At 37.1% G+C, this 27,500-nt stretch overlaps 4 protein-coding genes across 5 annotated transcripts in view; 1 reads left to right on the top strand and 3 right to left on the bottom strand.

Moving 5' to 3' along the window:
• The window catches only part of LOC106883402 (uncharacterized), a 13,003-nt gene extending 12,211 nt beyond the window's left edge, over positions 1-792 (bottom strand). The window contains exon 1 of one of the 2 annotated variants that reach the window (XM_089341913.1): positions 669-792. The gene's annotated coding sequence lies outside the window, so the exon portion shown is untranslated. The other variant, XM_014934394.3, reaches the window with a different exon arrangement.
• Positions 793-7,031: 6,239 nt separating this feature from the next.
• On the bottom strand, positions 7,032-11,794 carry LOC106883401 (large ribosomal subunit protein eL15). The gene is made up of 4 exons (XM_089341914.1): positions 11,671-11,794; positions 9,317-9,497; positions 8,352-8,488; positions 7,032-7,462 (listed from the first exon to the last, which is right to left on the bottom strand). Exons 2-4 carry the CDS (start codon positions 9,486-9,488, stop codon positions 7,157-7,159), a joined length of 615 nt encoding a protein of 204 aa, XP_089198040.1. The 5' UTR covers positions 9,489-9,497; positions 11,671-11,794; the 3' UTR covers positions 7,032-7,156.
• A 2,665-nt stretch (positions 11,795-14,459) lies between these two features.
• Positions 14,460-16,627, bottom strand: LOC106883398 (U3 small nucleolar RNA-associated protein 18 homolog). The gene has a single exon (XM_014934392.3). The coding sequence runs from the start codon at positions 15,997-15,999 to the stop codon at positions 14,548-14,550; it is 1,452 nt and encodes a 483-aa protein (XP_014789878.1). The 5' UTR covers positions 16,000-16,627; the 3' UTR covers positions 14,460-14,547.
• Positions 16,628-20,905: 4,278 nt separating this feature from the next.
• LOC106883397 (uncharacterized) overlaps positions 20,906-27,500 on the top strand; it is a 26,917-nt gene continuing 20,322 nt past the window's right edge. The window contains exon 1 of the mRNA XM_014934391.3: positions 20,906-21,720. Coding sequence (XP_014789877.1) covers positions 21,667-21,720 — 54 coding nt within the window. The 5' untranslated portion in view covers positions 20,906-21,666. The remainder of the gene's footprint in view (positions 21,721-27,500) is intronic.

Here is a 27,500-nt window from a genome sequence, read left to right as displayed (position 1 = left end):
AGAGAAAAGCTTTACCATGTTAAATTACTACATAGCTATTTAAATATTTAAGATTAATAAATATATGTTAAACGATAAAAATATAAAATTCACGTAAGTACATAAATATAAATAAATTAACCCATTAAAATAATAAATTTGATAAATTTAATATGAAAAATGGCTTAATTTACTTTTAGACTGAAAATATTCAAAGAACAAAATATTTAAAAAAAGGATCGGGGTGCTTGTGTGCTTTAGCATATGCAAGAAAATATATAATATATATGTGTATATATATATGTACATTTGTGTCAATGGGATTCAATTATGTTGACGAAAATATGTAGTAATTTGCAAGCTAGTTTACATAATTAAACACAAAAACACAATCGGTAATAATAAATAAGTGTAAATGTGTGAATATGTATTTAATTATCTCCGATCTCTTTTTTTCTTTCTTCTTTGTTTCTTTTTTTTGTTTTACCCCCTGTTAAAAATGTTTCACTGCTAATACAGTAGTTATATAAATTTTCTCCCCCACATTGTGACGGCGCCTTTAGACGAGCAGAGAGAGAAAGCTCGAGCGAGAAGCAACGGCCAGGCAGGTAGCTAGGTAGGTAAAAGCAAGGCAAGCAGACAGTTGGCAGCAATGTCCTTCCACCAAGGCTGGTTGGTTGGCAACTAACTTGAAAGTAGAATGACAGTAGCAGCCTGCCTAGGTAGTGGTAGTAGCTAACTTGGCACAGTTTTTTTTCTTCTTTGCTTTTTTTCTTTTCCTTCCTTCTTCCATACAGTTGCTGCTGCCTCGTCAACTCACGATTGAGCCAAATATAGCAGCTTTAAATAATACTTTAATATACTCTTACTTTCTATTCTTCCTAATAATGGCTTCTTCGCTCTTTTCTCAAATCTTCAGATATTTTCTATTCCTTCGTTGATTTTTTTTTTGTGTGATTTTAATTCAATTATTTTATTCGTTTTTCAACATAATAAAATTTTGTCTTTTTTTTTTTAATAACATCTTCCTGATCGAAATCTTTACTGCAGTGGTTTTTCTCATTTTATTTTTAGTTTTAACTTTTTCATATATTTTAATTCTTTCTTTCTCTCCGCTGAAACATACATGTCTATAGAAGCATATGCGCACACGCACACCCAAAGGTGTTTCCCCCATTTTTTTTTTTTGTGTCTCTTTGTCTTTCAAGAACTTCAGTGGTCACCTCCACCGGCAGCAATCAATTCTATCAGGACAAAATATGCTCCGTACAATAATGACAACCGACGTGTTGGTCATTTCCCTTTAATTTGTCCTGAAACTACATATTTCTTCTCTTCACCAATATACCTACTTCCCCCTCCTCCTCCTCCCCCCTATCAACTTTAACTTAACTTTATATTATCGCCAAGAGTAGCTGATAAATAACCAACTGGCTTAAAATAGATAACGCGCAAAATTTATAGTGAGTAGCGGAATTAAAAGCAACTGCGCGAAAGGTATGCGATTGTACGGTTTCAAGTGGTGCTTTCCATCAAATATTACCCATATATTTCCTACTCCATGTCCTCAAGAGTACATTTTTAAAATTACAAACCGAATTATAACTTGTTCCTTATGTCCAACGTTTCTGTGTCTTCAAGTTATTCTACATTTATATCAGTATATTGTAACTTGTAGATCGAGTTTTTAAATCCAAGTTAAACGCTTTAAGGATCTTTTTTGATTTTTATTTTGTAGCCACTTTATTCTACATAACCTCGTTTGGAAATGTTATCTGCTTCGATTGTCTTAGTTAAACACATATAGCAATCATAAGACAATTACAAAGAATCTCATAGTGTTGTAGATCAGTTCTTATCTCTAACTTGATAATCTTCTCTCTCCATGACAGCCAAGTGGTTCGGAAGTATTTGATCTGAGAAGAAATGCTTTGTCCTCAAACTTTTCAACAGCACCCACCAACCAACCTCCTTTATTATAATCACCACATACAGGAAGACAGCCTGTTCTCCCTTACCAGAGGCAGATGATGGGGCAATCCTCATAACGCATGTGATACCAACTATTTGATATAAACCCACAAAGCAGCAATGCACAGACATTGAACAATTGCCTACCAAGTAGTTCCATTGCCCTATCCAGGTTTGATTGCTAGCAACTCTAACACATTTATACCCATACACTTTATACTAAGCAAACAGTGCCACCCTGTACCTCTGCCAACACAAGAACTCATGAATGACTGGTTAAACCTTTAGCATTCAGCTTACTCTTCTCAAAACTAATGCTTAATGCATAATTAATTCAAAACAATGTGAATAAATGTTCATGTTGTTTTGAATTAATCACGCATTATTTTGTGGCTTTGAGATTTCAATAATGTGATTGATTATTTTTAGAATGACATTGTAGGGTAGTTGTGAGGGGACAGATCTGGCCAGTTTGAACATAAAACAGGTAGAGTATTTGAGCTGGACATGGCCAGCTTACATGCTAAAGGTTTACGGCAGTATTGGCCACCAATAGAATATTCCTGCTTCTTGAGAAGACATGTCAAGCTGGATAAAAACCATGGTCATGGCCAGTACTGGTGGCACTTAAAAGGCACCTAGTACACTGTGTGGAGTGGTTGGCATTAGGAAGGGCATCCAGCCATAGAAACCAAGCCAAAACAGACTGGTGCAACTCTGTGGCTTACCAAGAGAAGAAATTTCAGGTGTGGAAACGAGGTCTGGAATCTAAGGGCCTTAGAGTTAATTTAACAAAACCAAAGTCCTAGTAAGTAGGAAGACAGACAAATCACAAGTCCCTTCAGGGAGATGGCCCTGCTCAATATGTAAGAAAAGTGTTGGTAGAAACTCCATATGTTGTAACCAGTGCAAGCTTTGGACACATAAGAAGGGCATCTAGCCATAGAAAGCTTGCCAAAACATACTAGGAGCTTGAACAGTCCTTCAGCTGGTCAGCTCCTGTCAAACTGTCCAGCCAATGCCAGCATAGAAAACAGGCATTAAATGATGATACCCCCAAAAATCTTATGTTCCCTAATGGTCATATGGACTCCTGTTGAGAACCACTGTTCAAGAGGGAATCAGCAACTGACCGATCCATAAAGAGGTCATAGTTTTGCAATAAATTTTGATGAAGTTAATTCAAGAGTCATTTTCTTTGCTTCTGTCCAATAGAATCCCTACTCCTTCAGTTCTTCCTCAGCATTCTCACAAACGTTTCCCAGAAGGAAGGCCTTCTTCATTTTGAATCATCATCGATTTATCTGTAACTTTGCTTTTAAACTCAAAACAAAGAGCAACAATTTTTGTCAAATACCCCAAGGTATATTGTCCGACATTCTAACTGTTTCGGCAGTTTACTTGTAATATTAAGCAGCATTGACACTTGTCTGAAACCCTAACCTGTGTTATATCTCCTGGATGAAAAGGAATATTGGGTAGTCAAGATGAAGTCTGTAAACTGAAAAGTTGGTAGAATGATAAAGGTAAAAATGTTGGCCAAAAGGACACATGGATCGTGGACAAATAATGTCAGAAGACAACTTATTTATTTTTTTGTTGATTAAAGACAACCCGTTGATTAGCCTTTTGATACCAACCTATCCAAAACCATCCTGGATCTATCTTCATTTTAAACCCTGATAATTTGAAGTAATTAATGGCAAAGATTAGTGACACTTATACAAACATTTCGCCATGACACCTGATGAAGGCTGGAGGGTATATCAGCCGAAACGCTGACAAATATTTGTCAAATGTAAATAGTATTCAATGAAGTTGATCCAAGTTTCACAATTAGGGCAGCCACACTTCTTGACTACTGGTGTGGGGTTTGTGGAGGAAAATTTAGCACTGAATGGTTTTTTGTGGGATTATAATTGCTTTTGACTATTTTGTGTATTTATAGTGCTGGTTTCATTCTTGGGTCTTGTAAATCTCTGGGCTTTTTAGGTTATGTGTTGTAATAAATGTTAGAGTATTAGATGTGTCTAAAGTGCTTTTTGCTTCGCATAATACTTGAACATCTGTTGCTTTGGCCTGTCCTATTCCATTGTCTACATCGATGGTTATTTCCTTTCAAGTGATATTTGTTTTAATTCTTCGAGTCTTTTATTATGAGTTTCAACATTTGAAGGCAATGATGAGAACAGCAGGTATTAGAATCTGTTTCAATAATTGTCCTGAGACTGTCACTAGACATATTCGCTCAATCGTGAGTGGAAAAAATGTCAAGATATTAACACAAAAGATATAGAGGGGGGAAAAAACATTTCAAGGTCTAATCAGGTGATAATCCTAAGCCACACTTGACAGACTAAATTCAGACAGCCTTGATTGTTTGAGTTTGTCACCAGACATGTTCACTCAACCATGACAGCTTTGGCGCCAAACATTGTCACATAGCAAGTGGGGGTGGGGAAAGTACAAAAATTTCTCAATGACCAATCAAATACTTAGCCATGTTGTCTCCATAAAAACAAGAGAATTTTTCAACTCCAACCAGAAGACAGTTGCAACATAGCTCCATATCTTCCTATTCTCAACTTCTGAAAACCAGGTAAGTCTAAAAGTTTTTAAATAAAAAGAATCTAAACAAATCCCAGTGCATTTTCAACACATTTCTACCCATGTGGAATAAACTAACCTTGTTTTATAATATGGCAATGGTCGAGTCCTCTGGCATTATGTCATGCTTGAGAAGACCCATCAAGCTGAACAAAACCAGTCGTGGTCAGATACTAGTGTCATGCAAAAGCATCCATTAGACTCTTGGGGTGATTGGCGTTAGGAAGAGCATCCAGCCATAGAAAACCATACCAAATCAGACTGGAGTCTGGTACAGCCTTGGTCAAACTGTTCAACCCATGCCAGCATGGACAATGGACTTTAAATGATGTTGATGTTCATTTAGAATCGCCACAGGTCATGAAAAGGTGCACAAACACACACAGCCTCACTTATGATGGGCTTCTTTACAACTTATGAAATCCACTCAGCCCGGAGCTATAAATGGAAGGTGCTTTACCCAGGGTGCCATGCAGTGGGTCTAAACTTGAAGCCAAAGGGAAGTAATCTTCATGGCTGTGCATGTATATTTATATATAGAATCCCATATCACACAATAATACTTCCCTTCACAGATCCCATCTGCCATGTTGGCTGCAATCAAATTAATGATGTTCACATTTAGACAGGTATGAATTATGTCCCTTTAATCTTTTACAAGAACTGCTAACAAAAAGTTACTTTCCTATTAACTTTAACCCAGAGAAATTTCCAGACCTTGGACTGCGACCATGATGGAGCACTGCCTTGAAGGGTTTTGACCAGTGTTTCTCAACCAATTTTTGTCTGTGGACCCTTTGATTCTTATAGCCATTTGATGTTTAAAAAAGTATTTCTTATATTGTAAAAGCAGAACTGATTTATTGCAGATAAATTCTTCTAACATCTTATATAGACTCCTAAGGGTCACGAGGACCTTAGTTGAGGATCCCTGGTTTAGACAAACAAATCAACCTTAGTACTTAAGCTGTGCTGTGGCTTATTAAAAGCACTCACTACACTCTCAGAGTGGTTGGCGTTAGGAAGGGCATCCAGCTGTAGAAACTGCCAGATCAGATTGGAGCCTCGTGCAGCAATCTGGTTTGCCAGTCCTCAGTCAAATCATCCAACCCATGCCAGCATGGAAAGCAGACGTAAAACGATGTTTATCTCCAAGCCAATAAGGAAAACAAATGTAAAAATATTACAAACAGTAGTAACTGTTGTCCGTCAGATTTTCAAACTTTCATATCACTGTATTGACCAAAATTGAGAAATGTCAGCATTTCTAAACTCCTCATATTCCCACATGGGTCAGAGCTGGTGGCATGGAAGGTCCATTTCTTAGTATCCATGGATAAACAAACTAGTATATGCAAACATAGATATACTTGTGTGTGTGAGACATGTCACCATGGCAGCAAGGGACAATACCCTCACCCGGCTGCACCATCTCATGGTGTTGAGTAGTTTAAGAACTGTTTTGTCACCAATCTTTTACATCGCCCGTTTCAACCCATTATGAAAATAATGAAGAATCTAGTGAAGTAATTGTAATTATTGAACTAAAATTTTGATACAAAGTAAATCGATTTCAAAAGAGAACGCAGCTATTAGAAAACCAAAGACAGCCCCAGTCAGGTTGTTATCAATAGAATTAGAAAAAAAAACTAGGCCCTTTTGATTTCTGGCAATTCTTGGGTTGACTCATCACCGAACCTTCTTTATATAATCTTTTGGTCATTGATCTGCAGCCATGCCGGGTCATTGCTTTGAATGACGTCCTATATTAAGCAACAATTCCATATATCTATTAAAAACGGATCAAAGCAGAAACCAACAAGGAAAAATGTTCCTGAAATTGGCCTTTCATTTCTGGAGATTGGGCGAGGATCCCTGGTTTAGACAAACACAGTAAGATTTTACCAACAAACATGTTTTACATAAACCTTCACATTCACCCCTGTGTATTTAACCAAAGCCAAATAATTACACAGGCAAATTAAGTTCCTGTTTTCCATTCAGTAATGTCTACTTGCTAACAATTTAATTGTCTTATGATACCATCCTGTCTATGAGACCACATTTATGTAAACACTCACTTTCTAAAGATAGTTGAATGGCAAAACTATTTTGGCTTCAGCGATGTACATGTAAAGCAAGTGATTTGATCTGAGACCATATGCCGGAACTAAAAGAATTGCATTGGAACTGTGTCGGCAACCAGGTCGCAATTGGTGTGATGAAAATTTGGAAACCAAATAATGGAACATTTAAGTGAAGCTAACAGACCGTATTTCTCAATGACTGATATGTCTCCCAAGCTGTACTTGGTTCCATTATTTTAATAAATCCTCCGCAGGTGTCGGTTATTTATAAAATTAAGTGAAACAAATCATGTAATAACAGGAGTGTGGTAATGAAAAAAATTCATCTCTAAAAGTGTAAATATAACCTGATGAATAGATCAAACTTTGATAGAAGCAAACCAAGTGTCAACAGAATGAAGACCATTTATTCCTTCCTCTTCTCACTTAGAACCAAACAGAAGCAGATTGCAGAAAGAAAAAACACAACAAACTGACCCCGTTTGTAAAATATATTTGAAAGTACATTAGGTTTATCGCTTTCTTCGCAGAGAAAGGATTTGCCTGCGTTTCCAGGAAGCGTGACGGGAGCCACCAATGGTCTTGTGGAATCCGTGACCTTTTCCAAGACCTCTGGAAGAGCGACCAGCAGCTGTCAAACCTCTCATCTCTCTGTGCTTGTGCACAGCATTACAAATCCAATTTATCTTGGGATCACGGCGAATAGCTTTGTGAAATGGGTCAACCAGGATCACTTCAAAGAATTTGAATGTTGAATCTTCAGCAACCCAGTATGAGTTAAGTACTCGCAGAGATTTACAACGGCGACCAACCTTGTCCTGAAAAAACAAAAATAACAAACATTTAAGGACCAAAACTCTAAGATATTCGAGTTCAACATTCACTCAAATTCAAACAATAATTGGTTTTATTATACTCCTGCTGAACCAACTAATTATCATCAAAATCTCTAGTTGATTGACAGACTTGAGAAAGTTCTACATTTAAAAGTTAACTAAAGTCCAATGAAAAGACACTCATATGAGAATGTCCACAGTAAAAGAGTCAAAATAGCAAACAGTTGGCCATTCTGTGAATGCAGCACAAGAATGTAGAAAATAAGATTTTCAAAGTCTTCTACATGGAAAGGTCTAAGCTGAGAAATTCAACGAGGGTTTATGGTATGTCTACAATACCAGCAATAGCAATTTGTAATTTCACTCACCCACTATTTCTGCAAGGCTCATGGGGACAGAGCCCTCAGACACATCCTCCATAGGATCCTATCAAAAGCAACTCACATCACACTTTTCCTGTTGGATTCCCAAACATGACCAACTGAGATTATGGAAATTCTTCAACCATCCCGTTATTGGTCTTCCCAGTTTAGCTCAGCTAAAAGAATTTACTTAGCAATTCTTTTCTGTAACATTCTAATCCAGTCTGTAGAACCCCCAACTGTTTTTTAAAAGCAACACATTGCATACCGTAGTTCCATACTCTGAAAAAGGACATGGTCTGCCCAATCAAGAGAGCACAGGAGTTAATAGCACTTCATGATAGTGTGGGTAGTAAAGAGAGGACTCACCAGGATTTGTACAGTATTTTGATTGTTTTAACAATTCAGACATAAAAACAGAGTGAAAAAGCCCAAGTTACCTTGCAACTGAAATATGTTTGGAGTGGTAGTATAAGGTGGGTGGGTGATTAGTACAAAATATTACCTACCTCAGCAACAGCTCTCAGACACCTGGCAAACTTCAGTTGATTGACACCATGAGTCTTGGGTTTACCATAAGTGGCACCTTTTGGTACAGGTCGTTTACGTCCACCACGGCGTATACGGATCCTATAGATAACATAGCCTGAAATATGAGATGAAATGTTGAAATATTTCAGATATGTTTTTATCATTAGTTATGTTTCAATTTGAAATGCAGTGTAATAAATAACAAAGAACTTATTCTGATGGTATAGCTGTGTAACCAAGTTTACTTGCCAACCATATAGCTGAGCCAAAACCTTGAGTGGATTGGAGAGATAGAAAATGCAAGAATCTCATCATGTGTGTGTGTGTGTGTGTGTTCATATTTTGTATTTTCATGTCAGATACCTGATCACAAGCAATGCGTTTGTTAATGGCATCCTTTGCTTGCAGTTGGGGTGAAGTTGTTTGATAAGAGGACTGAGGATTTCAAGGGGTTGGTGGAATGGTTGGCAAGGGCGAATGAAGTGAGGTGGTATGGGCATGTGTTGAGGAGGGTCAATGTGTTTGAGGTACATGGTGCATGAAAGCGAGGTGGAGGGGATAAGTGAAGGAGGCGATTGGGGGAGTTGGTTTGAAAAAGAACAACACCCAAAACTGAGCAAGATAGCGTGAGGGCTGTTGCTATGGCATTTAGGTAGATTCGAGCACCCCCGCTAATGGGGATAAAACCCAGATTTAAAACACTTAATGCTTTGCTTGCAGTCCACCACAAAAGCAGGTCCAGATTGTTGTTCGATGGATTGGGAGATTATTACCGTCTCTGGAAACAGATGGAGTGCTGACATCAGGAAAGCCATTTGGCCACAGGAAACTCTGCTTCCACATACTTTCAGCTGATCCATGCAAGCACGGAAAAGCAGACATTGAAATAAAGATATGGTGACGAAATTTTACCAGTAAATGAGTTACATAATATTGAAAATACCTTGTTTAGACTTGTAGCCAAGGCGTCTGGCCTTTTCTGGTCTAGATGGTCTTGGTGCTCGGTGAAGCACATTCAACTGGCGATACTGCCAGCAGCGAACACGGAGCAGAAATCTCATGACATCGCTTTGCTTTTTGCGATAGATCATCTGTATATATTTGTAGGCACCCATTTTGACTGGCTGAAATGAAAAGAAGTATTTTAATACAACTGGCTAAGAGGAAAATTGAATAAAAGCATCCTTTTTTATCCCAAGGTTTTTGAACCTGCTTGAAATAACAGTCACAATACCCTCAAACTATATTCTAACCTATTTTTAAAATGTGTTCTTACAAATGTACTGAGCCTAAGACGAAATGGTCATGGCTGGAGAGTCTTTGATCATAGGCTACCTTGATCAGGACAATACTAGACATGCAATACAACAACCTATTTCCCAGCAACCAGCAAGTGGGCCATTAAAGTGTTCTCCACGGGCCTCAGACCTTCCCTAAAAATGTTCCAAATGTATTTAGAGGCCATTAAGCAGATGATGGCTTTTAGACTGGAGCCTGGTGTTGCCATCCGGTTTCACCAGTCCTCAGTCAAATCGTCCAACCCATGCTAGCATGGAAAGCGGACGTTAAACGATGATGATGATGATGATGATGATGATGATAACAATTTGTTTAAATTTTGCCAGGAATATTTACACATGTATGTTATATATATTTGTGAACCATGGCTAAATTTATTAAATTGGCACCCATGCCAACCTTCCCTTATTGGACACTAAACTCAGCTTACGAAGACCTGTTGGGGCAAGATCGAAACTGAAACAAATTTGATGATTGGCACCCGTGCCAGTGGAGCGTTAGCAGCACCATCCAAGCGGGATCACTGCCAGAGCAACGGGCTCGCTCCCGTGCCGATGGCACGTAAAAAGCACCATATGAGCGCGATCGTTTCCAGTTTCGCCTTACTGGCACTTGTGCCGGTGGAACATAAAAAACACCATTCGAGCGTGGCCGTTGCCAGTACCGCCGGACTGGCCCTCGTGATAGAATTAAAGGAGTTCTTTTTTTTTTATTGTGCACCTCATGTCAGTTGTCGTACATTCTCTTCACGATTTTGAAAACCTTTATATCTCTACGGGATTATAGTGTAATCAACTACTTCATTATCATCTAACGTCCAGTTTTATTTCTCAGAGAGAAACTGTCGAAGTAGATTTTCTACAGACGGAGACCCGTCCAGTTTCTGAACAGGGCAATGTTTCCTGTGGTCATTCACAAGGTTTTGACCGGCCCAGGACCATATAGAAGACATTTGCCCAAGGTGTCGAATACAAAAACGATTTCGTGTTGCAAATATCCGCTAATCCATGGGAGGACAAATATATTAACATTGCTTTATTACTTGTAAATGGATATGTGAGCGCTAATGAACGGGGCCACGCTTGGAATACGAAACTAAATTCAGTGCCCATAGAAAGTGAAGACATGGTAAGACATGCTAAAATCGTGAATGAAATCCATTGGAAAACTGTTTACGAAAACCTGTGAACAAGAAATAAGTGATATTGAACGTATAAGATGTTCCGTTTTGTGAGATAATGCAAATACGTGGAGCGACCCGGGAGGAGGGAGTGGTGAAGCGAAAATTTAGTGTGACAGGGTTATTATTAAATATTGGACACTGTATGGAAGAATAGCGATTCAAGATACAATTCACATCCGCCGTGACCACCACATCAGACCAAATGAAGACGAACTGATGCCCGAAGTCATCAAAGACAAGCTTGAATTACTAGATGCTCCCTCTCTCCGACTCAGTACAGATACATTATGTTCAGCTTGGTTTCTTTCTTTTCCGTTTCTTAATTCTCTACGAACCCCAAATATACAATTAAGAAATTCCCTTATAGACTATGGAAGTTTGAATTAACTGAAGATATTGTGTAATATAAGCGATTCATCAAATAGCACATGTATGAGACATATATCATATTTTAGTACAAACCGGGCGGATAGGAATATAAAAAGACGGCTGAAATACTGAAGGAAATAAACTAGGAAAAAGGATCTACAACGGTATTAACACCGTTAAGAATTATATTTATATATATGCGGTAATGAAGTCATCTTTTTAAGATAGATATATAATACTCGTGGTGGTCATGTATAATGGTGAGGATGCATGAACGGCATTCAGCATGGAAAGATAAATAAATCGGACGCAAATATTTGAAACATAATTCAATAGACATCACATAAATTTATCTGGCTATTGATTAAAATATAAATTAAACAAGATGCTTTACTAAAACCATACAGATTACAGTGAATTAGAACAAGGTTAGAAATTGTACTTACCTATCTTAATGGAGACACTACCGGAAAGAGAGAAATTTCTTCACAAGAAAGGATTATGGGTAAACGGTAGTTTGATTATTATTATGTTTATATACGGTGTAAGATCAAATAGTTTCTCCTAAAAAAAAAACCGTTATTCGAAAAATAAAATATATTTACGGTTAGTTAATAATTTGTTAGAACGAAAAATTTAGGCTTACATTTTAAATAGCTAAATCCGTATATATAAACGTAAATAAATGAGAGAAATTACAAATTTAGATTCAAATTAATTCTACAGAATTCTGATTTTGCTTCTATTTTCCTCTATCAACTGAAATATTTTGTGAGAGGATATTCACTTGTACATTAAATTATAAAATATTTCACCTTAGAATTTGTGGCGTACTACAGAGATTTCTGTAACTAGATATCCCTTTATGGTTCCGATCGTTCATGGGGGACCCCCGTATTTCATAATCATCTTTTTATGCCTCCACCCGCGTAATATATGAATGTCTCATCGTTTTATTTCCTCTCCACAAAATCTAAAACTCAACTTTTGTGTTAAATGAATAACTGCATATTCCTATCATCATTATCATTTAACGTTTGTTTTCCACGCTGGCATGGGTTGGACGGTTTGACTGAAAACTGGTAAGCCAGGGAGCTGCACCAGTTTCTGATCTGATTTGGCAAGGCTTCTACGGCTGGATGCCTTTCCCAATGCCAACTACTCCAAGAATGTAGTGGGTGCTATTGACCCGACACTGATATCAGCCACGACTACGATCTCACTTGGCTTGACAGGTCTACGTAAGCATGGTACATCACCAAAGGTCTTGGCCACCTGTCACTGCCTCCATGAGGCCCAATGCTCAAATGGTGCTTTTTTACGTACCACCAACACAGGTACCAGTCAGCACTGGCAACGACCACAACTACACAAAAGACATTTTCCCTTCTGGAAAAGGTGGTTGATGTTAGTTTCACATCAATCCTTTCACATGTCCAGTATGCAAGGACTTACCAAAAAAATTTCATTCAGTTGGCATAGCTTTCAGGGTCACTGAGGTACTCAAGCTCTTTATCAAAGGCAGAAAGTCCTTGTAATTCCAGAATTATCTTAGTCTCATGTGGACACACGCACGCACACGCACACATACATATGTATGAACAAATTCTTTCTCTAAAACAAATTTTGCTTCATTTAAAGTTTTATTAAATGTAAGATGGTGGAGGTTATCCATAAAATCTAGGAATCAATTTTGCAAATCTTGCGAAACTATTAACAGGTTTTGAAACAAAATATTTTGGGAACAGCTGAGTGGAGCAAAGGACAAAGTATCTTGCAGTATTCAGTCACATCTTTAGTTCAGATTCTAATTTGTTTTCATTCTTCAGTAGTATAATGTTGACCTTTTCATGCGATTGGAAATTATTTATCTTTTTGAAGAAAAACGCGTATATTTTACCAATAGGAAATTATCGAAACCTTAAAATTTATAGAATGACTAGGAGTGGGGGAGTACTCAGGGACTCATGCTCCACGAAAACCAATTAGTAAAGTGAGTAAAGCCAGTACCATTGACCGATTTCAACCAAATTAGAAGAAGGGAGAAAATCACCAAATTTTAAAGTATTTTTCAATTTGTCTCCCCTGCTTCAATCCGAGCCAGTCATCACGTTCAGAATCGGTTCTTTTCGTTAGGAGTTTAAGTTTAATTAATTACAATTTCTGGACGACACTTCATTAATTTAAATTCTATACGTGAACTTCCTTTGACTGATTACTGTCTGCAGTTCAGTTTAACATGGAAGACAATTACCTGCAATGGATTATCTCGAAAGTGTAAGTGACCAGATTATAGGGAAACCATTCAACATTGAATATTTATCTAGAAACAAGCAGGCGTGGCTGTGTGGTAAGAAGTTTGCTTCACAACCACACGGTCCCAGGTTCATTCCCACTGAGTGGCACCTTGGGCAAGTGTATTTTACTATAGCTATGAGCCAACCAAAGCCTTGTGGATGGATTTGGTAGATGGAAACTGAAAGAAGCCCGTCGTATATACATGTGTGTGTGGTTGTGTCTCCTTGTCTGGACATAGCACGATAGTTGTAAATGAATGTTAGTTATAGTGTTGTCGAACATGTCTGGTCATGGAGAAATATTACCTTGCTTGGAAATAGGTGAGGGTTGGCAACACGAAGGGCATCCAGCTGTAGAAAATCTGCCCAAAATAACTGACCCCCTCATGCAAACATGGAGAAGTGTTGATGCTGAAACAAAACTGATCTTTAATTTTTTTTTCTTGGCTTGTTGTTTATCTGGTTCAGATGATTATCATCCTCATTTAACGTCTGCTTTCCATGCTGGCATGGGTTGGACGGTCTGACTGAGGACTGGCAAGGTTTCTACAGCTGGATGCCTTTTCTAATGCCAACTACTCCGAGAGTGTAGTGGGTGCTTTCTACATATTACTGGTACGGGGAGCCAGTCTGGTGACACTAGCATTACATATACATATAGGTGCAGGTATGGCTGAGTGGTTGTAAAGCTTGCTACCTAACCATATGGACTTTGATTGACATTCGGCCAACCAAAGCCTTGTGAGTGGATTTGATAGATGTAAAAATTGAGGTGTTTATGGGGTGCTAAAACCAGAATTCCGCATGTATATTTCATATTGCAAAACTTGTTAAAAATGGTTAAAAACGAGAGATCCCCTCATTTTAATATACAAAAATAAATCAAATAGAAAAAATTGTAAAGTATGGCTTCACATTTTAAAGAACATCAAGATGAATTGTGTTTTAACAAAACATTTTTAATTAATCAAATCTGGGTAAAGTTTAAGTTATAAAAGATATAATGTTCTTTCTTTAAAAATATGTTTAGTAATTTCCGAAGTGTTTAATTCTGTAAAGTAAAGCCTGTCCTTTATTATTACCAATCGTTAAATAACCACTATTTGGAGAAATGTCCAGGAGCCGAGGATATGTTATATCCGTATCTAAAGAATCGGGAAAATTTCTGAAAACAGTCATGGAAGGTAAATGGATTAATTTCACACCTTTTTCCGAATGGATCGAAGTTGCAGCAAGGAATTCATTAGAATGATTAAACACCAATGAATTACATTCCGTGGTGAGATTCATAACGGCCTTTTGAGGCGGAGGAGTTAACGAAGTCATGCACGTATCAACATCATAAATATTAACCACGCCTGAATCAGAACCACAGGCTAAATATTTGTTATTGGGTGACACACAAACAGCTGTACCGTTAACGCAGCCATCGTCGTAGAATCTGTGAACGCAACACCGACTGTTCATGTCCCAAACGTAAACTTGACCATCACTTCCGAACGAAAACATTCTATGGCCGTCTTTAGAGAAAGCTGCGGCATCCACGCTCCCATTCATTTTAAGACTTGTAAGATATTCTTTGGAATTTGATGAGACTAGATGCATATAACCATACTGTCCAAAAAATACTATGTAACGGCCATCGGGTGACAGAATGAAGTCCGACAATTTGTTGTTATCAATGGAATTAAATCGTGGAACTCTGATAAGTTTGGCTGCCTCCATATCAAAATAAGAGAAATAATTGTATCCTGAACTCAAAACGACCTGAAGACCATCACGGCTGAAATGACTACATTTAATTGGAAGACGATCGACAAAAATAGTGTGAATTTTCCGGTTTTTTTCTCCATCTACTTGGAAAAGGTTAAAACGACACTTTCTGCCGGCCGTCATAAGAACGGTAGATTTCGGGTGGAATTCCGAGGCAGTTAGATATTGACTTGGATTTTCACGATTTGCATCTGTGCATTTCTTTAATTGGATAGTGAGGCTGGAAAGAGATGACGATTTTGATAGGTAATTACCGGTACTTTGTAACAGTCCAATACGGTTGTCATCGCGATTTTCGTCATCGTCAGAATCACTTGTCTGTTTTGACGAACGTTTTCGTTTCTCTGTCGTCTTCAATTTGGCCCATTTTGGTATCTCCAATGAAAGCTGAAAGGAAGGTCTCACAACAGTCACATTATTTTCATATTCAGCCTCGTCATCTAAATCTTCCCAAGCAGCTTTTCTTGTAGATGGAACATCATCTTCTCTGACCTTGTGTTTTCTAGATTTTTTCTTTGAGCGAAAATTCTTCTCAATTTGATCAACAACTTCACTTTCGTCTCCAAAAACCACGTGCTCAAGATCACGCACGGTTTTATTTTTACGTTGTTTCGCTCTATGTTGCGATTTAGAAAGTTTGCGAGATTCTGGTTCGTCCAATTGATCGTCCACCACAGTTTGCGTAATTTCTTCCTCCTTCTCCATTTCTAAAGTTAAAATTATTTTAAAAGTCAAAACGTTAATTGCAGGAAAAACAAACCAGCAATAACTGTGCCTAAGGGCAGATAACTACCGCTAAAACAGGAGAGTATTACACGTTGCCGGTGTATGTGTGTGTGTGTGTGTGTGTGTATAAATATATGAACGGTGAAGGTGTATCTGACCGAAAAAACGACCGAGACCGACTTGATTGAATATGTTCATTATTTCAGTCTGATACATTTTCACCGATTCCTATTTGTCGCACCGTTAGGTAAACAGACATAAGGGGACTTAACATAAACAACATTGGTTCCTGCATTAGTGTATCATCATTTTTTTTTTTATTATTCAGGGGTTTATATATATATTACATGTTTCAATCACTGGATTGCGGCCATGCTTCTACATCGCCTTCACTGGTTTAGACAAACGAATCGACCCCAATACATTTTTTTCCCCAGCTTGATACCAATTCTATCGGTCTTTGTGCCGAACCACTAGATTATCGGGGCATCAACAAGCCAACTTCAGTTATCAAGCGGTGGTGGGGGTGATGGACAAATATACACATTCGACGTCTTAAAGGGACTTTCCCATGACGAAATTCCACACAAATTAGCGTTTAAATAAAACACAAACACTAAGGCTATGACATCAGTAGCAGTAGCAGCAGCAGACACAGCAGTCTGCAAACAGTAGCGTTTACACATACATATATACATGTGTGTGTGTAAAATCTAATCAAAAAATCAGAAATGCTTAATTAATCCAAATATTTCACATTACTAGATAGAATCAGGAGAGTAAAACTTTAAAATTCCTGAAAATTACACAAATTCAATACATTTCATATAACAACTTTTGTTCTAAACACAAACACACAATAAATACAGAAACCTAAGGAAGAAGATTTCTTGGAATTATTTTAGAGATTTTCTCTGGGCATTTCTTGTATGTTGGAATTAGTTTGGTTGAGAGAATATAGCTTATGGTTAGTACGAGGGTGAGTCAAAAAGTAATACCGTTTTGTTTAAGACAGGTATAATTACCAACAGAGGAACATGTATCATACATCAAAATGAAGTTGGTCCTCTGTGGATCACATCCCTACTTCTCAACATAGTCACCGTTTCTCTCAATAGCAATGTTCCACCTTCGAATGAGAGCATGTATCTCTGCCAGTGACCTATTTCTCATGGCTGAATCAGTTAAAGATTTAGACTGGAAATTCCAAGCTCAGAAATAAAATCTACAATTGAAAGTTCTCAAAGCAGACCTAATAAAGACCAAACTTTGAGAGAGCAGGAAACAAGACGCACCTTTTGCCATCTGGAAGTGGATACTCAAGTGGTACAGATGAATCAAAAGTATGATGATAGGAACAGTAGACTTTATATGTGGCACAGATGTACAAGAGCAGTTAACACTGAAATTACATCTATTTTAAATTCATTTTAGATGCTTAAAAGACACACTAAGCCACATAATTGCAAAGCAAGTTTCTTATTCACACAGTTGTGCCCATTCCTTAATAGAGATTATTGTTAAATATAGACATGAGACATAGGTGGCTGTGTGGTAAGTAGCTTGCCAAAAGAGATACTGTAGCCTTGGGTAGTTTTTCAATCTAGTCAGTTCCTGTCAACCATCCTACCCATGCATGCATGGAAGATGGACGTTAAATGATGATGATGACGACGACGACAATGATGATATATATACACACACACACACACACAATGCAGTTTATTATAAAAGATATGTGAATGCCAATTGTAATATTTTTTCCTGTTTTTATAATTTGATGCACATGCACGCACACACACACACAGATATATAGAGAGTGAAAAAAGAAAGGAAAGTATGGAAACAAAAGTGTAAAATTTACTAAATATCTATATTCGACGTGAGAAACAAGCAACACTGACAACAAAGAAATATATCTAAAATATATAACATTATTTTTTCTGCAAGAAATAATTTTCTGATCATCAATTAATGATTGCTCAATTCATTCTTTTAGGTTGACATTCAGAAAATCAAATATATCATAAAAGCCATTTATGTCCAAGATAAGATCTGTGAACATGCTGTTTAAAAAAATCAATATACGTCAGCAGGAGAGGAAAAATCGTTCTGACAATGGTTAACAAGAACACCAGATGCATATTGGCCTTGTTGGTCTGTGTCAATGACATGTGCTTACAGCCAGTCACATGCCTAGATGAGATTTGTTACCTCCTGAAGAGGAAACAGCGAGTTATACATTCACTGGTATTGTGAATAGCTGTCCAGTTGAATAAATAATGCAATGTTCACAACTAAAGCAGTATTAAATCAAAATAGCCATCTATGTATCATACTTAATGTATATACACCAATAACAGACAGGTTACTGCAGTTTTTTTTTCCAAGATAATATCTCTATGAATGTGTAGTGTGTGCCACCGGCATGGGAGCCAGTCAGGCGGCACTGGCATTGACCACGTTCAGATGGTGCTTTTTACATGCCACCGGTATATATATATATATATATATATATATATATATATATATATATATATATATATATATATACACAAATATATACACACACACACACACATATATACATATATATATATATATATATATATATATATATATTTATATATATATGTATGTATATATATATATATATATATATGTATATATATATATATATATATATATATATATATGCATGTGTATGCACAGATCTATTTAGAAAAAATCACTGACATTTATGGAGTCATCAAAGAATTTACTCCAATGTTATTATTACCTAATTCTCTGAAAAAAAAATGTTATCATTGAAAAAGCAATTCCATATTTCTTATCTTTATTGATTAACTATTAACAGTGATAATTACAAAAATATAGATTTTAAAAATTATTCTGTGTTTGAAGGCCAAAAATAGGATTCTTGTGAGAGAAACGTGTGAATTGGTGGGAATTAAACATTTGGAAAGAATTTATTTCAGTAGGTATTGGCAAGAAGTACACTTTGCAATTAAATGGATTTTGCTTTGTTCGGTGTGGTGCCTTAGGTAAACATCTTCTTCTGTAGCTCTGTGCCAGCCAAAGCTTTGTGAGTGTATTTGATAAATGATGGAAAATTAAAGAAGCTTGTCATTTGTGTATGTGTGTGTGTATCATCATCATCGTCATCATCGTTTCACGTCCGCTTTCCATGCTGGCATGGGTTGGACGGTTTGACCGAGGACTGGTGAGCCAGATGGCTGCACCGGCTCCAATATGATCTGGCATAGTTTCTACAGCTGGATGCCCTTCCTAACGCCAACCACTCCGAGAGTGTAGTGAGTGCTTTTACGTGCCACCGGCACAAGGGCCAGTTAGGTGGTACTGGCAACGGCCATGCTCAAAAGGTGTTTTTTACGTGCCACAAACAAGTATATCCCCTCACCATTCTGTGCAGTAATGTCACAAGCATGTTGGCTTGCTTCCATAAGCTCTGTTGAACTTTATGGTGTCCAACTAATTGCTGAACTTTGTCAATTTGATGTTTTATACTTTTCATTTTTCCATTCTTTGCTCATGATTATATTTTCTTTGGTTTGGGATTTATATTTTAATATGGAATCTTTATCTACTTAAGTATGCGTTAACAATAAATTCCTTTGAATTAAAAAAAAAAATTAACAAGGTCCTTAATTTCTCTCTCTTTAATTATCTTATGCATAATATTTCTTTTTCGTTAATTATACAAGGTTTACTAAAGGTAAGATAAGGTAGTCGTTGAATAAACTGTACGTGCTAATCGAGTCCAGCATTCTACGGGTCCCATTGATGCCAAATTAGTGAAGGTCGACTGAAGAATACCATTTTAATGCTATATTTTCCATTATCCACAGCATTTCTCAAAATATACGTTCACAATAATTGCGGGTTTTAAAATTACTTGTTTTTGTTTTCTTCTTAACTCCCACCTTCTTGATTACGTTTCCAATACGTAGCATCACCTACGTTTGTTTAGAATCATACAACGTGAAGCTGATTCTACTAGTGACCAAAATACTTTTTAATCAGTGATGTGAATTAACTCCAATTATTTATAAACGTTGAATATTTGCTATTAGTTTAAAGTGGTTTCGATAGAGGCTACGTGTTTTAGATAGTTGTTATTTAATTCTGATCGAGCAATCTAATAATCAAAGACATTCCAGCCGAGACCATCCACTATTATTCTAATGTATGAAGATTACATAATCCAATATGTTCTTCCAATTTTTTTAAGGTCGGTAAAATTTGATGTTGTTGTTGGTGGTGGTGGTATTGGTGGTGGGAACGGAGATTTGGTTACTAGCGAGTCGAGCGACCAGGTAAGATGTTTTTTCCGGCTGTGACCATCATCAACTATTTTTAAGTGTGTAGACCATATTATCCAATATGTTCTTACTCCTTTTTTTATGACGGTAGAGTGTAATATGTTGTTGTTGGTGGTGGGAACGGGGATTTGATTGCTCTTTCTAGTAGCTCGGACGACAACGTAAAAAGGCTAGCTAACTATTTAACTCGTGTTTATTATTTTTTATTCTTTGCCCATTTTCAGAAGTATCTAAGAAGAGAAAAAAACACTGTAAATGGTATCTGCAAATATAGATTAAAAAAAAGCCATAAGTGCTTATAACCAATCCATTACTTTAACTAAGCCATACACCTGTTCCCGTGTTAATTGAATCAATGTCTGTCCGAGGAAGACAACAACATCAAAGGAGTTATCTGCCCTTAGTGTCAGCCTCGCTTGCAAATAAATAGAGACAACGTTACACTCTGCTGCTACACCCACCACTGCCACTCCAACGGTAACCCTTACTCTCACCATCTCCACCATTAGAAGCAGCAGCAGCTCCCCTACCTTTCTTCCTTCACAGTTGACACCGTCTCCGTTAAAAACCTATGTCTGTATATTTTTTCGTGTCGCTTCTACTAACCGATAAAACCCTTTACCATACTGCTGACCAGGACAGCAAATGATCCAGCTGGTATTATCAGGTTCCGGATTAACTAAATATTATCGGTTGGTCCGGTAATGTTGTCGTTTGACGTCGCATCGACGCTTCTTTCGCGTTTCGGTGCTCCCTCATCCGCAGACTGACATCTCATCCCCTTCAACAGGCAGGTACTTCATACATTACTTGTTATCCCATTGTCATCGTACATCAACTTCCAGCAGGCACCTAATCCTGTTCATCTTAAGGTCACCGCAGTCTTCTGCAGGTACCTGGCCGTTTACCAGCACCAACGCTCCTGACTCAAACCGTCTTCAGAAGGTGCCTAGCCATTAGCTGACATTACAGTTTCACCTAACAATTCTCTAGCAAGTCCTTGACCATAAAGTTAACATCGCAATCCCAGACCAGATGGTTCCTTCCTACCGACAGGTATCTGGTCAATATGTGACACCTCGCCCACCACCGACCCAGTAGGTGTTGTATTCACCCAACACATCTCGGAGTAAGTGGTATTCATTTACTGTCCCCAAGAAGTGTCATTTATATATGTATTCCCTCACTACTTGTACCCACCTCCATTCAGGTCCGACGTTAGTACCGACTATGGATAAAATTACAGTCACGCAGTCCTTCTGAATATATCCCTAATCCCTTGAAAAAGAAGATACTAACAACCATGGCAGGATATTACGGTTTGGAAAACAAGGAAGTTATCCGGATCAAAGTGAAGGTAGGTCAAGTATACGGAACTATATTATTGTTTTTTTTTTATTTCTTGAAATATTAAATTGTCTTCCATCATTCTGGCGTTGGTAAAATAAAGTACTAGTCAAATACTGATCGATTTAACCGACTATGTTATTGTTGTTGTTGTGCTGGGTTGGCAGAATCTTTGAACTGCGAACAAAATGCTTTGAGGTATTTGATTAAGTCGTGAGTTCAAATCCCGCCGAGTTCAGCTTCGCCTGTCATCCTTCCGGGGTCAATAAAAGAAGAACCTCTCAATTACTGGGGACGGATGGGGGGGGGGGTTCAATGTAAGGGATTGTGTTTTCCACCTCTTCCGACTATGAGGCCTTGTATGCTTCTGTTAGAAATTATTGTTATTTATTTTAAAGTGCGAGGGATAGCAGAATCGGAAAATCTTCGAGCAAAAATGATTCTTCGATATATGTAGCCACGTTTCTATATTTAAATCTTGAAAGACAAAATTAACGCCGGCAAAATTTGGACTTGTAATATGACAAAGTGTCACAAAGTATCTTTGCTTGTTGCTCTACCAATTAATCACGCTATTCACTGTACTTTGCCGTATTATTCACTTTCTGAGTTCAAAATCTGCCGGTAAATAATTTTTCTCTTTCAAACCTTCTCCGAGCGACAAAATAAGTACCAGTGAAGCACTGTAGTCGACTATACCCGCCCCCACAGATTTTCTGGTCTTCTGTCTGTGTTATAAATCAATATTGTGTTGACTAAGACATTAGGTTTCTTCGAGTTTAGGCTCTGGGTTCAAACCCAGCAGAGCGTTGACTTTTTACCTCTTTCTTTTATTTTATTGGTTTGTTAAGGGCTCACCATATTCCTGGACCGATCCAATCTTCGCAAACCGTCTCTCAAAAATACTGATTTCGTTGCTTAACAGTTAAGACAGCCTCATCGTCTTTATTATTTTAGTGTCATTTGTCAAATTCATATTTCGTTTTAGTCAATTTCTGTTTTCGGTCTACAAAAAACGCACATGACACCCCCCCCCCCCAGCACTGGGGTTGTTGATTAACTCTATGTTAGCCTTGACTGAGCAGACCTATGATCAAAGGAATTCCAGTCGTGACCACCCCGGTTATTTTTTTTTCTCACAGATGTAGTGTATCCTTACTTTATAGAAGCAGTAGAGTCTGTAATTTGACGGAAATTATCTTTTATTTCTAGCTGGTAATATGTCTCTGAAGAAAAAAAACCCCAACTGATTTGTCAATTAAGGAATTAATTAGAGAACATTTTGCTCAAACAAACGGACATAGTGACAAGAAAATGCTTGATAACAGGCTTCGTCGGTGCCATAAAAACACCTTCATGTCAGGTCGACATCATTTTTTAATCATCACATTAAACTCGCTTCCCAGTACAAGAGACTGTCAGAACCAAAAGATATTGGCAGACTGTTGTTTCTTCCACGGCTTAAATTTCAATTCTTCCGATGTTTTCGTTTATTTGTTTTGTTGTTTTACTTCATTTTTGCTATTAAATAATACGGATTATCCAAACGTGAGTTCGCCGCCTTAAACTATTTACTTTTAACCCACTACGTTCTGATTTCAAATCCTCTCTGGTTAACTTGCCTTTCCTTTCCAAGAAATCGATAAAAGTTCCAACCAGTAATATACGGAATCGATTCAATCGGCTTCGTGTTCTACTTCTACGACATTTTATATATTTATTAGAAAATATTCTTTAAAAAAATACTCAAATTTCATTATAGATGCCCATTTTAATTAAGTACAAGAACAGTTTTCTTATATAGAGGAGGATATGCAGACAATTGAATGGCATTCCTAGAATTAGTTTCATTTCTTTTAGAGGAATACAGGCGCCATGATAATCCTGGTGGCATTTGAACTAACATTATCGTTTACTGTTTTGGCCACTTATGTACTTCACTGTTGATTATTCGTATGGAGAGAAGCAGGGATTAAAGATTACTGGAATCTTAGTCCACTGATGAATTCATTTTTTCCTTCATATCAATGTTTTTCATCTCAACCACTTCTCTTTCAAATTATTGCAGTATTTCATATGGTCCTCATACACCATTCAATTCTATAAGCACTGTTTTTGTACTTGCACACAATATGTACATGGATGGTTTGAGCTTCTGTGGGTATTTGTGTGTCTATAGACACAGCCCCCCCCCCCACACACACACAATGCACACTCTACTCATTGTCTAAGCAATTTTATATTATTTTGAAACCACTTGCACCCAAGTATAAAGTTTCATTCAAGATGACATTGATCTCCTATCTCAGCTGTCCAAAACAAATGGTGTGATAAACCACTACACAAATATTCCTCTTGATTTAGGAATAACAACAGTTAAATATTCAGGTAAAAAAAAAAAAAAAAAAAAAAAACAGTGAGGGAATTTCCTGTAGATTTGACCATGGTCTTCATACAGCTGTTTTCAGTTTTGAGAATAATACATTCTTTTTCAATGAGGGGGTGAGGGACTATCTAGAAATTATATCTACAGCCATGGGAACTAAGTTCACTCTAACATATGCAAACTTAAGTAATATGATACTTGGAACAAAAACTGTAGCAAAAAGTAGAAGAAAAATACCATATTGATTTTAGAAGATGTATAAAAGGACTCCTGGAAAGGTTGCTTGATGAGTGTTTTTATAATATGGACTAAATCTGTATTTAGTTTAAAAGAATTTTATGTCCTTCTGAATAATTTGCATCAAACCCTGAAATTTACAATGGTGTTAAGGACTACAAAATTACTGTTTCTGGACACTATGTTGATTGAAAATAACATCGTCACAATGGATATATATTACAAAGATATAGACATACACCAGTACCTGAACTTTAAATTATGCCATATGGTACATCCAAAAGATATCTATCTTTAGTGTCTAGTAAGAAAAATCCATACTGTGATTGATGATCTGAATACAAGAGAAGAATGACTTGAATTCAAAAGATTTCTACTTAAACAAAAATAAGCATCCCTCAGTTTTTCAAAAGGAATACATCTAGAACAAGTTTGGGCAACCCAAGATAGAGGAGCACAAGATCTGGATAATAGCTTTTGTAATGACAATTAAAATATCTTTTTACATCGCTAAAATAAACTTGCTAGTTATCAAAGTAATTACTTAAAGGATTTAATTACCAATGGAATACTTCTTCAAAGCAAATTACAACTGAAAATCTTGAAACAATTGTTGACAAAGCAAAGTTTGATCTATACAACTACAATAAAAATTTCACAGTATCTACATAGCTAGACTGGAAATTCATCTCGGGGCATGCAAGTTCACCAGCAGCAAGTTAGGGACCATTGTATAGTATTTGTGAAAATAAGATGTAAAAATTTCGCTATGGTAGAACATATTTCACTAATGTAATTATCTACACACAATTTTATAAACCACAAGCTGTGTGTGTATGATGCATGTATTTGAGTATGTAAATGTATGTGTATGCATATATGTATCTATATGTTTATATAGTATGTGTGTGTGTATATATGTATAAATGTGCATGTGTGTTTGTGTGTGTGTATAGTGTATATAAATATTCATATGTATTTGTGTGTGTGTGTGCATATATATATATATATATATATATATATATATATATATATATATATATATATATATATATATACATACATACAATCAATAAAACGTATCAGAAAGAAGCATACTCTAAAGAATAGAGCAGTAATTATTACAACAAAAATTTTAATCTTGGACATAGGCTTTGGCTTTGTGGATACAAAACCTTTGGTAACTCTATATCCAAAATTAAAATTTTGTTATATATATATATGAATGTTTATGTGTATATAAATGTAGATGTGTCTTAGTAAACCATCTCCTTTCAATTTCTTTCCCAGCTATAAATAGCTGATGATACCTAACTCCTAGTTACACAATACAATTTTCTGCCCTCATATTTTTTATAATCTTTCCTGGCTTGTCTTTTAGCTTTTATGGCTGTTGCTACTCTACCATTCCACCACCATATCATCTTGCATCTGGAGCCTTACTGCAACCACATAGTCTGTGACTTGCAGCAAGTTATTTCATCAAAACTCCCAGATATTCTCTCTGTGTTCGGTTTCAGCTTATGTGTCGCCTCTATTTCTTTGAATCCATGTCTACCAGTAAAATCTTTCATCTTCCCTATTTTCCTTCTCGTGTCTCTGGATCTATCTAGCCCTAACTCTCACATCACTAATCAATGTTCAGTGGCATATTCGTGGCCTAAGAAAACGTTGGTATTCACTGTCATCTGTGTCTTTCATTTCCTGCTGATTGTGAAGTCTGTGTCAACTTGCATGTTTGCTTGGATAAGTAAATGATCAGGTGACTGGTAAGTTTTCTGCTGTAAATGGTTACCATATTTCTCAGTATACTTAGTTGACCTAGAATATAGTGTAAACATACAAACATGGTCATTATCTTTCCAAATCCTGCTGCATTTCACATGGAATTTTTGGTTGTCCAAAGTCATCTTTGTGTAGAAGCCAACACACTTTTTTTTGGCAGTAAATTTGGATCTGAAAAATTCATCTTGTATGCTGGAAAATATGGTAGATTCCCTCTTCATTGCTTGTACCATATCCATAACCTTCATGAATACTGGAGTAGCCATGGTGCAACCCAGCATGTCCTTTAGAGTCCCTAACAGTGGTAATAAGGTTCCCTATTTGTTACTGAGATAGTCTTTAGGAAAACTGCTTAAAAACTGTCTTTCTGCTCATCTGTCAGTTATGATTGGGTTCATATGCAGAGGTCAAGGTTGCTATTGTATTCTCTATGACTAGTCTGAGCTTCATTTATTCGATCGCATAGGTTCAGTCCCACTGTGTGGCACATGGGGCAAGTGTCTTCCACTATACCCACAAGCCAACCAATCTTTTGTGAGTGAATTTAGTAGATAGAAACTGTATGGAAGCCCATAGTATGTATGTATGTGTGCACGATACATGTGTATGTCTCTGTGTTTATAACCCCACCCCTACACACACTACTTGTCAACTGAACAGGAAAGCGTGTGGTTGCAAAGCAAGCTTTTTCCCCCACATGCCCATGCCATGGCTTGTGCCTAATGAACAAGATAATATATTCTAGAAACTGAGAGAGTGTGTTCCCACATGCACACAGGAAATACACACACACATATATATAGCCTCATGGCATTGGTGAAAGGCAGTGATTACAGGTGTCCCTGGTAGATAAGGTATATCAGAAAGGTGATTTAACATTGAAACAAAAGCGATCTCTTAATAGCTTATCAACCTCAGTTTATTTCATTGCCACTTAATGGATGGTGTTTACTGAATAAATAAGCCACAATAATGAATATCGAATACAAGTCTGAGTTATAAGTCATAGGATAATCTGTATTTTAAAGAGTGATGTCAGCAGACCAGTGCATGTTTCATGGAGTCTTGGGACATACTTTCTGGATGTTGAATCTTTTCCTTGATCAGTTGTGCTTACAGACTCTCTCAAATGGGAAGCTTTTGAATCACCATCATCATTTAACAATATTACATAAGCATCTTATAAGCATTTTATAATGTTTCTTTCTTTTCTGGAAACTCACCACGTACTGCCAGCTGATGGCTTGCAGACCGGCACCAGTCTGCAGACCGGCACCAGTCTGCAGACCGGCACCAGTCTGCAGACCGGCACCAGTCTGCAGACCACCTTTGTGCTACAACATTTATCTTTTAATAACTAAGCAAAACCTCTTCTCATTGTT

This window comes from Octopus bimaculoides, chromosome 25, assembly GCF_046866305.1.
Source record: "Octopus bimaculoides isolate indiv1 chromosome 25, ASM4686630v1, whole genome shotgun sequence".
NCBI lineage: Eukaryota > Metazoa > Mollusca > Cephalopoda > Octopoda > Octopodidae > Octopus > Octopus bimaculoides.
This window is presented reverse-complemented; position numbering and strand designations above follow the sequence as displayed.

What these genes read in the sequence shown, in the direction of transcription:
- LOC106883401 (XM_089341914.1), bottom strand. Translation starts at nt 9,488, where the DNA reads ATGGGTGCCTACAAATATATACAGATGATCTATCGCAAAAAGCAAAGC. An exon ending in TGGCTACAAGTCTAAACAAG is followed by an intron (nt 8,489 to 9,316) that starts GTATTTTCAATA and finishes CTCATATTTCAG; the next exon opens with GCTATGTTATCTATAGGATC. An exon ending in GTCTGAGAGCTGTTGCTGAG is followed by an intron (nt 7,463 to 8,351) that starts GTAGGTAATATT and finishes TTGTTTTTTCAG; the next exon opens with GACAAGGTTGGTCGCCGTTG.
- LOC106883398 (XM_014934392.3), bottom strand. Translation starts at nt 15,999, where the DNA reads ATGGAGAAGGAGGAAGAAATTACGCAAACTGTGGTGGACGATCAATTG.